Source organism: Gigantopelta aegis, chromosome 6, assembly GCF_016097555.1.
Source record: "Gigantopelta aegis isolate Gae_Host chromosome 6, Gae_host_genome, whole genome shotgun sequence".
Classification (NCBI taxonomy): Eukaryota; Metazoa; Mollusca; class Gastropoda; order Neomphalida; family Peltospiridae; genus Gigantopelta; species Gigantopelta aegis.
Genome location: NC_054704.1, coordinates 92,746,653 through 92,757,036, shown reverse-complemented (window position 1 = coordinate 92,757,036; position 10,384 = coordinate 92,746,653). Strand labels below are relative to the sequence as shown.

The following is a 10,384-nucleotide window of genomic DNA, read 5'->3' as shown; positions in this document are numbered from 1 at the left end:
CAAATATCCACATTTAAAATGGTTGAATGCTTAACAAAAGGTTGCACAAGAATTAACTAGGTCTATTCACAATATATGTGATATTATGGATAAACTTGGTCAATTCTCATTGTAAACTGATGGAGAGTGCCTTCGGTATTGTGATTGGTTAATTACATTCTTTTTCTGGGATCAAATGAAGATAACACCCGGAAAGCTAATGATGTCATTAGAAAATGACGTCATTAGCAACTGGAACAGGCAAAGTAGACAATTCAAGAGTCTACAGTTAGACTGTAGTCAGGTATTTGTTTCAAGAAATACCAAATATAGAGTTAGTTCCGTAGAAAAACGATTCAGTTTACAATGGACATAACCATATTGAGTTTTTAGATCTGTGAGTGTTATTGTCTATTTGATGCCTGTAAATGTTTCATTTTTTACCTCAATCTAATGCCTTCGGTCAAAAATAACATTTGAAGGATCAAATAGTAACATCTGCAAATCTAAAAACTCCATATGGTTATCTCCCAAGTCGATGATAGGTCAGTTTATTCCAGCAGTAATATTATCTCACTTAAGGTGGCCTTTTAAAGTTAAAGTTCATTTTGTTTAACGACACCACTAGAGGACATTAATTTATTTATCATCGGCTAATGGATGTCAAACATTTGGTAATATTGACATATAGTCTTAGAGAGGAAATCTGCTGCATGTTTCCATTAGTAGCAAGGGATCTTTTATATGCACCATCCTACAGACAGGATAGCACATACTACATCCTTTGATGTACTAGTCATGGTGCACTGGCTGGAATCAGAAATAGCCCAACCCCGCATCAGGCAAACTTATTACCACTGGGCTATGTCCCGCCCCAGGTGGTCTTTAAAGACAGGTTGCTGCTTGATACAGATTGCAAACTGAGTCCCTAAATTTCTTGTTCCTCCTTTATTGTAATATAAAAAAACAACTTGTGAAAATAAGTTTTTTGGTTTTCTGTCATCCGTATAATAATACTAACAGATAACATGCTGCTGCATATTATATTGTTGCCCTTGAGTTGAAACCACGCAAACCTCTCTGTTACTGTACACATGTACATACAAAATCTCCAAAAATATATACTTTATAGCTATTTCCCCAACAACTGATTATGACTAAACATTGGTGAATAATATAATAAACTATTTACACTATATACTTACAAGGAGAAATACTTATTATTGAGCATGATCAGTTTGTGAGGAAACAAAATGAATGAGGAAAGGCAAGAGAGGGGAATGAGGAAAATATTTATGCTAAAATTTTAAAAAGGTATTCTCATGAATTGAACTACACACAAAATTTTGATATTTGGGTTCCATCAGAACAAAGAAAGAAAATACAAGAGAAACATTTGTGAATAATGGTGCTGCAATATATGACATCTTTAGAAGGTCTTGATCGCCAATCTGTACATCCCTATTTAAGGTTGTAAAATAATATTTACAGTTTTTGTTCTGTGGGATATTACTGCTGTGAAAATAAATGTACAGGACCCATATTCACAAAATATCGTAAGCCTAGTTTTACACGTAAACGTAAATCTACGACTGAAGAGCTATTCACGAAACAATGAAAACGTAAGTTACGTGTAAAGTTGGACGTAAATATAAGAGTGCCTCAGGTTGCAACTAACGCTGCACGTAAGTTGTGTACATATATTAAATCAAGCACCATCGCCGTTATTTACTATTATTTACGGAAACTAGCAGCATTTCCAATAATTGAAGCAGTTTGCTATGGCGAACGCCCACAGATTGAACATATTTTTGTTCGTGATCGAACGGATGTTTTCGACTTGGCCAATTTCTCCTGAGTTATCTTTTCCTTTTTAAGAAATGTCCTCAAGTTCGTACCAAAACGCGGATCCCCACCAATACCAAAATGCCATGGTTCACTGTTCGCAATGTTATTGTTAGCAGACGATAAACAAAATTGCGTTTTGCACATTTGTTATTTACCCGGTAGCCATCGTTTCTAATGTGTTTTTATTAATTACTCCAGTGAGAATGTTAAATCGTAGATTTACGTCCAACTAAGTGACGTTTATATTTACGACCATCTTTGAGAATAAGGTGCTTCTTGCACGTAAACGTAAATCTACGGCACACGTAAGTGCTAGTCGTAGACGTAAATTTAAACTTTTTTGTGAATATGGGTCCAGATCTGGATGAAGGAAACTTTTGAGAAGATTAAATATAACTTTTTTGTAAAAATAAAAGACAATCCAAAATAAACCAACTGTGGTATTATAGTGAAAATATACCACTGTGGATTAGTCTATGGTTCAAGTTTAAGTAACTTTTGTTCAGATGCCTTCTTTTATTGACAACAAATCCCTAGCTAAAAGACTAAATGTTATGTTTGCCTTAAGTTTTGTAGATCAGTGATCTATACAAAGTACATTCTGATAATGTAAGTTACTTGGTTAAATAATATCATCTTGTTGAATATACCTGCACACAATTATTTCTTTATAAAGCACCAGAACTTGGCAAAATTAATTCCAAAGTGTTTGTCCAATATGGTGCTATATTTATAAACTATCATGTGAACTTTCTCTAATGTTTTGAAATGACACACCTTTCTTCTCACACTGTCCAAGGTTTCAAACTGAAAGCTACTTGTCTTTAAAATATAGGAGTTATTTCCCTTTAACAACCTGTTCCAACAGAAATAGCATTTAGTGTGTATTTACTCTATTACAAAGATTTGAGTTTTCCAAAAAATAAAATTCTTTCTTTTCCTATCACATACATGAACAAAGAAAATCTGACCACAGATTATTTTTAACCATACCTTTTATATAGTATGTTTTAAATCTAACTAAAAAACCTTGCAGAAAGTGATGTCGATATACGTAATATTTTAGTCATTGGGTTCACTGTAACTTGAAAGAGAGCTGGTAGGAGAGAGGAAGTGTTCGTCGATCGACATAAATGATTCGCACGAACTTCGCATACTAGGTGGGCTGAAGTCTCTTCTCTTGTCTTTCACATCACCTGTTTCCAGCGGCAAACAATCACAGCCGCCACGCTTGTCGAGAAACAGTCTGTTGTTGTTGGGGCAACTGCTCGTTGCCAGGGGATACATGCAGTCCATGCTCTGCTGCTTGATGTGTGGGAACGACTTCCGTTTGCCCGAGCACCACTGACTAGACTGGTGGTTGCCCAGCGATGGGTTGAATTCTATTGGACAGTCTAAGTACACCGATTCTGATTCGTCGCTGCTCTCGCAAATGGGCTCGTTCCTCTGGAACCGCTCAGGATTGTTGATGAAATCGTACTGAAGCTTGATGGCGACAGCGTCCGAGATTATTGCACTTTTTGATCTTGATCGTTGATTCATTCTTTTGGACGAGTTCCACTTGGCGCTGCCGTGCAGCGACTCCTGGTGGAGCTTTTCAGCGGCTCGACGTAACAGCACCGGCGACGTCGGCAAGGAATGGCAGTTCCGTCCCCACATCACGTTACTTTTGCTACTGTTGAGGTCAGGGGTCATGGGGGTCACGGGAGGAGTGAATGGGTAGGCTGGAGAGGGAAGATCGTAGAGTTCAGAGTTATTATCACAGGAGGTGCCAAATACTTTGTGGCCATCTTTGAAGCGCTGCAGCCCAGCGAAAGGGTTGCTATTGGTTGGAGCATAGTAGGGATCGTCTCTGCTCATAACTTGACCAATCAGGAGGGGTGTTAGAAATGACGGCTCATCAAAGTTTTCTATGTCACTTGAACTGTCATTGGCTTGTAAAATGTTGTCTTCTGATCTTGATCTTTTGCAAATCTTTGCTTTAGCTTCAAAAAGAATTGGAAAAATGTCTGAATTTTAAATGAATAAAAAAATGAATGAATGGAATAAATGAATAACAAACAAATGAATGAATAAAAAATGGTGTTAACAGTTACTGTTTCAGTAAAATTTACTTTCATGAATTTTAAAGAATAAAGTCTTTATATTCATTATTCATCTATTTTTCAGTACATATACTAATCTGAAAAATGAGTCCATTTTAGTTCAAAATTAGAAAAATCTGGTATATAAAAGAATTTAGAAAATGACAAATTATGAAAGTATGGTTTTTTTTCAACATTTAACAATCACTCTCACCCAATCTCTCCCGCTCCTGACAGAGAATATCATTCTGAAGGTTGTTCTGAATCTTTTCAAGAGGGTCAATTATATCATCAAACGATGGACGCTTTTTCGGATCAACCTGTATTCAGAAAAACCCCACAGTTAAATCAAATCAGAAACAGCTAATTTACAGAATAGATAGATAAGGACAGATGGAGATAGACAGACTGATATATAGACACAGACAGACAGTCAGACCGTCAGACCGACAGACACAGTCAGTCAGACAGACAGACATTTACATAGAGAGAGATACATGTATATATGACCCACAAAAAAAAATTCTTTGCCAAATAAAAAAAGTGGTACATGTATTTTGGAAAATAACTTTTATTATATCACAGTCAAACAGATGAAACGATTTAATATTAGCCCGCAAAGAACTTATCTTTTAATTTGTTGATCCTGTTAGACTGCTAAATCTCACTGGTGGTAAAAGATTGTTACATTTGTGTTTAATTGTCTGCAGGAGGTATGACCGTTTAAATGAACTTTGAGCAAACTTGTATTTTCGCGCTATTTACTGTGATAAGGTAAAGAAGTTGGGGGTGGGCTTATTTATGAATGAGGGCCTAATTTCTTAAATGCTATCTAAACGGTGGGAGGCTTATTCAAAGACATGGGCTAATTTTCAGTCAAATACGGTACTGTTCAAGGAGCACTAGAACGTAGAAATAATACGCCTAGCTTGTAGCTTTGTAGACCAAGCTGTAACCCGAACTAAATAATTTGTTAACTTTTTAATATTTAATCCTTTTAAATGAAACGAGAAGATAAACAGACACTAAATTTTGTTATTTTATTGCCTAAACAAGCACCAACATACGTTTTTTATTTGTACATTTTCATCTTTTAAATAGTAAACAAGAGGTCAGGTAATTGTATATAGGTATGTTAAAATGGTTAAATAAATAGTCATATCGTACTGGTTGGGATAGGGGACAAAAACAATCAGAAAAAATGTTAGTTAAAAGTTTCTACCACTAGAGCACATTGATTTTTTAATCATCAGCTACTGGATGTCAAACAGTTGGTAATTTTGACTACTTACACATTCACTAATTTACACATTACATATAAAAATCCAAATGACACATGCTTACAACCACAAAAGGCTCAAGCATGTCCAGGGCCCCGTTCCTTAACCTTAAAAAAAAGAGTTTGTTTTGTTTAACGACACCACTAGAGCACATTGATTTATTAATCATCAGCTATTGGATGTCAAACATATGGTCATTGTGACAGTCATAGAGGAAACATGCTACATTTTTCCATTAGTAACAAGGGATCTTTTATATGTACAATCCCACAAATAGGATAGCACATACCACAGCCTTTGATACACCAGTCATGGTGCACTGGTTGGAACAAGAAGTAGTGAAATGGATCTAAAAATGGGGATCGATTCCACACCGACTGTGCATCAGGCAAGTGCTAAATTAAAACAAATAACATCCGGCTGGGTCAAAGTTCGAGGCGCACCCAACTTTTGATGGAGCAGTTAATACCACAAGTCCTGTCATTGATGATAAATGTGAAATTTTATTTCATCTAGTACCATTGTATCAAGTAGCCTTGTGCTTTAAATATATATGGGGTACCTGTAAAAACAGGTACTCAAATTTTGCATGAAACAAGGGGTGTTGTAAAAACATCTGGTTATACCGAAAATGAGCCATGAAAGGTACCATTTTCTGCAGTTAATACTTTGAGGTAGGGGTTGTAGTATGGATATGTATTGGTTACAGTTTGGTTGACATATTGCATAGTTTTTTTTAAAGACAAATGTTAACAAACGTTGCAATTGGGGTTTTATTTGGTATAGTACAACCTTTACCACTGCGCCATGTCCCACCCCTCACATAAGGTGAATAGTTTACCAACTGAGATGGATCTTGACCTTGCTTAATTAACCGAGGTGACTGGCTAAGCAGGTTGATTGTTTGTGTACAAACCTGACAGCATCTGAAGGCAAGCTGAAGAAAATCCAAGGGACAATACTCCACCTTCTCACTAAACGCCACATAGTCAACTCCAAAATTCTGTCAAATGATAAACAAAAATAATTCAATGTCTTAGTTTCCGCAAAGAGATTGATTATCTTTACAACAGAAGCAAATCTTATGGCAGTTACAGATACATAAGCTTTATTCTCTCCACCTCAAAAAAAAACCCAGGAAACAAAATCAAGAAAAAAAATGAAGATCCACCCCCCCCCCCCCCCCCAGAAAAATATTGAAATCCTTAACTGAATCTATACATAATAATTAAAAAAACTATTATAGTATATGATTTTAACTGCTTTAATATATAACATCACTAAACAAGAGTACCGGTCAGGTACATGATACGCCCGTCAGGAATTTGATGGAAAACAATATCTATATTAATGAATTTGTTACGGGTATGATTCAAGCCTAATTATGTGAAACTTTTTAAATGAGATGGATGAAGAGTTTGTTTTGGACCAACAACTATCCCAAGGTGTTTCTACATGTGAGGTTTAATGGTCCTGTATGCATCTATATGCAAAATGTAACAGACAGACAAGAAAAAGTTAACAGACGGATGGATAGACGGACAACACCATACTGAGACATGACGAACAGTGTGTAAGTGAAACCTTCCTGAAAGAGTTTGTTTGTTTAATGACACTGCTAGAGCACATTGATGTATTAATCATCGGCTATTGGATGTCAAACATTTGGTAATTTTGTCATACAGTCTTAGAGAGGAAACCTGCTGCACTTTTCCACTAGTAGCAAGATATCTTTTATATGCACCATCCCACAGACAGAACAGCACATACCAAGGTCTCTGATATACCTACCTGAGTGCGGGGTAAAACATCAGGGTCTGCTTCTATCCGAGCTGTGATCTCACACATAATAACACCAAAGGAGAAAACATCAACCTGAAGGATAACAACAAACATAGAACAAGTAGGTTAATTTAATTAACTAAAGGAAAACAGAAGCCAAAAAGTCATTAACAGTGCATCTGCTTCACAAGCAACGAACTGCATGACTGAACATTTACACCAGAGATTGGATGACGTTTGAAGTTCAGCTCTAACCATGAGTTCTAGACAGTCTTTTTATGATACAGTAGTATAAGCATCGTCCCAATATTTCAGTTATCAACATAATATATATCCAGGACACATTTTGTTTTAAACATTTTTATTAGCAACAGTTGGTGATCATATGACCATTAAGTAGCAACTACTATTTATAGTTTTAGAATTGTGTAGCAATCTCAGAAATTTGCGTAGTGAATTGTGATGCGATACTGAGCAAAATGTTCCCTTTGATGTTTTAGTTTTTTTAAACCATGCAACAACTGAATTTGTGTAGTACATGGTAAAACAAAACAAACAGTTCTAATAATTCTAGTAAAAACATTCCTACTAGATGTAGAGAAACAGAAAAGCAGTTTTTTTTAATGTACAAAATAAAATGTGTTAATTATTTTTTAGTGTCAGCACAAAACATAGATCTGAAAGATTATGAGGCCCTGGGCTACTCTTTATCGATTAGCAGCATAGACAGAACAGTACATATCACAACCTTTGTTACACCAGTCGTGGAGCACTGGCTGAAATGAGAAAATATCCCAATGGGCTCACTAGATGGGGATCAACTCTAAGATTGATTAGGAATCAGTTGAGTGCTTCACCAATGGGTATGTCCCGCCCATCCAGTACCAAGATTCGAACCCAGGATCTACCAACATTAAGACCATCACTGAGGTGAGTATTACTAAAGCAACAGCTGTACCTTTTCGTTGTACTGCTCCCCTCTAAGCACTTCCGGGCCCATCCAGTACGGGGATCCAACAATGGACAATCGGTAGTCAACATCCCTGGAAAAAAGTTTAAAGTTTTTTGTTTAACAATGCCACAATGATTTACTAATTACTGATATTGGATGTCAAACAATCGGATACATAGCAGTGGCGTAGGAAAGTGCCAAAAAGTGGGGGGCGCGCCACACTTTTTACACTATTATAAAGCAAAATATCTCCCAAAAAAAGGGGGGGGGGGGGCTACATGGCCCTCTTGCCCCCGCACTTCCTATGCCAGTGCATAGTTTTAAAAAAAAGAAAATTCACTACATTTTTTCATTAGCAGCAACACATCTTTAATATCCTCTTACCCCACAGACAGGACAGCAAATACCACAGCTTTTTATATACAGACATTGACACATCAAATGATTCAATATGTGTTCATATGCATTTTGTATGGTTTCTTCCAGTAGTTGCAACCCCCAACTTTGTATCTCTTAAGTTCAAGGGATTAAACTCTGTCAAAAATAGGTAAATTGCCATAAAAGTCAAACCTGATCTGTAACACTACATGATAAAGCTTCAAACAAAATGTCAGCTTGATATCTAGAGGCATTGTAAAAAAACAAAGTCTGGGAAACAAATCTGTAACAGTACTTGATATACACAACATTTCAGCTCGAGGCTATGCAAAAAAAATGTCCAGAAAACTATGTGGGACAGACAGTCTGACAAGAGTATTGAGACTGGTAGGGGACTAATAAAAGAAAGTTTGTTTTGTTTAATGACACCACTAGAGCTCATTGATTTATTAATCATCGGCTATTGGATGTCAAACATTTGGTCATTTTGACATATCGTCTTAGATAGGAAACTTGCTGCATGTTTCCATTAGTAGCAATGGATCTTTTTATATGCACCATCCCACCGACAAGATAGCACATACCACAACCCTTGATATACCAGTCGTAGTACACTGGCTGGAACGAGAAATAACCCAAATGGGCCCACCAACGGGGATCGATCCCAAACCGACTGCGCATCAAGCGAGTGCTTTACCACTGGGCTACGTGCCAGCCTGGGACTAATAAGGAGACAAGACATCCCCAGATGTAAAGTCATATTAAAGCAACAGGATCCTTGTGTTACGTCAAAACCGTATTCAGTGTTTGTACACTAAACACATTCAGCTTACCAGTGGTTTCAGTGACCAGCGAGAAAGTGCTTAATGTCACAGAATACACTTCCAGGTCAAAGCACACTGAAGTGCATTATGGAAACTGAATTTAGTGTGTCAAATGCTTAAGTTAAGTAAATATTAAAGGTGGAAAAAAAATCATTGTTAAATGGAGCTAAAAAAAGAAAGATGAAAGGAACATTATAAGTTGTAGAAGCATCACGAGGGGTATATGGTTCGGGGTAAAAGAACACACAGAGGGTACATAAAAAGCCATATACCCCGAGAGATGCTTCTACAACGAATTTATCTTGCCGACATGTTAAACATAGCCAAATAATCAAAATAACGCCAGACAATAATTGTTAACAATTTATTAACAGAGCCGTACCACGCGGACGCGAACGAAGCCACTTGCCAGTGACGAATAATAGTTCCATCGATAAACGAGTTTTTAACTTCAAATGTTTGTAATACAAAATTGTCTGAAACAGATATTAATAAAAACAAAACAAAAAAACAACCTCTTTTTTTTATCAGAAATGTATGTAGTAAAAAAAAAAAAAAAAAAAAAAAAAAAAAAAACAACAACTGTTGCTAATCACGCATTAATACAATAACACCACGACCGTAGTTAGGTGGCCCAGTTCAACATTGCAGCTTTTAAAAGTATTGAAATAGTGTATTTTATAGTAAAAATAAAATTAATTATGTATACTTGATTGATTATCAATGTTATTTATAATCTAATTATTGCTTTAGCATTAACTTGGGTGGCTGGAAACTGTTGGAAATTACAGACGGGGTATAAGAGAATTTGGCTCCGCCCACAGGGGTATAAGGGATTTATCCAACGGCAAACAACCAATGAGATTAAAGAATTTTACATGAAGGCGAGATAAATATCTTTGTACACTTTCTAGCAGGTATTTTCTTAGTCCAGACTCGTATATCAAGTTTATATCTTTATCATGTTGCTGCTTTCTAATAGAAAACAGCTTTGTCAGTGTTACTGTTCAAAGCAAGGATTATTTTTTGACATATTTTGCATAATTACCAGTATATGTTAACTGCACAAATAAATCATAATCTGTATTAAGCTTAGAATATTAAGTATACTCAAGTGCAGTTTAAAAGCCTTTTTAAAAAGAGAAAAACAGACACTTATAAACCGTGATAAATCGTATATGATGAGGAAAAGAGTAACAAAAAACATAATTTATCTTGTCAAAAACACTATACTACATCCTTTAAAACAGGAAAATG

At 36.1% G+C, this 10,384-nt stretch overlaps 1 protein-coding gene across 1 annotated transcript in view; it reads right to left on the bottom strand.

The window, feature by feature from the left end:
* Positions 1-2,063: 2,063 nt before the first annotated feature.
* Positions 2,064-10,384, bottom strand: part of LOC121375848 (dual specificity testis-specific protein kinase 2-like) — a 65,489-nt gene continuing 57,168 nt past the window's right edge. The window contains exons 7-11 of the mRNA XM_041503517.1: positions 7,932-8,016; positions 6,983-7,066; positions 6,108-6,194; positions 4,126-4,231; positions 2,064-3,812 (exon numbers count right to left, since the gene is read on the bottom strand). Coding sequence (XP_041359451.1) covers positions 2,890-3,812; positions 4,126-4,231; positions 6,108-6,194; positions 6,983-7,066; positions 7,932-8,016 — 1,285 coding nt within the window. The 3' untranslated portion in view covers positions 2,064-2,889. The remainder of the gene's footprint in view (positions 3,813-4,125; positions 4,232-6,107; positions 6,195-6,982; positions 7,067-7,931; positions 8,017-10,384) is intronic.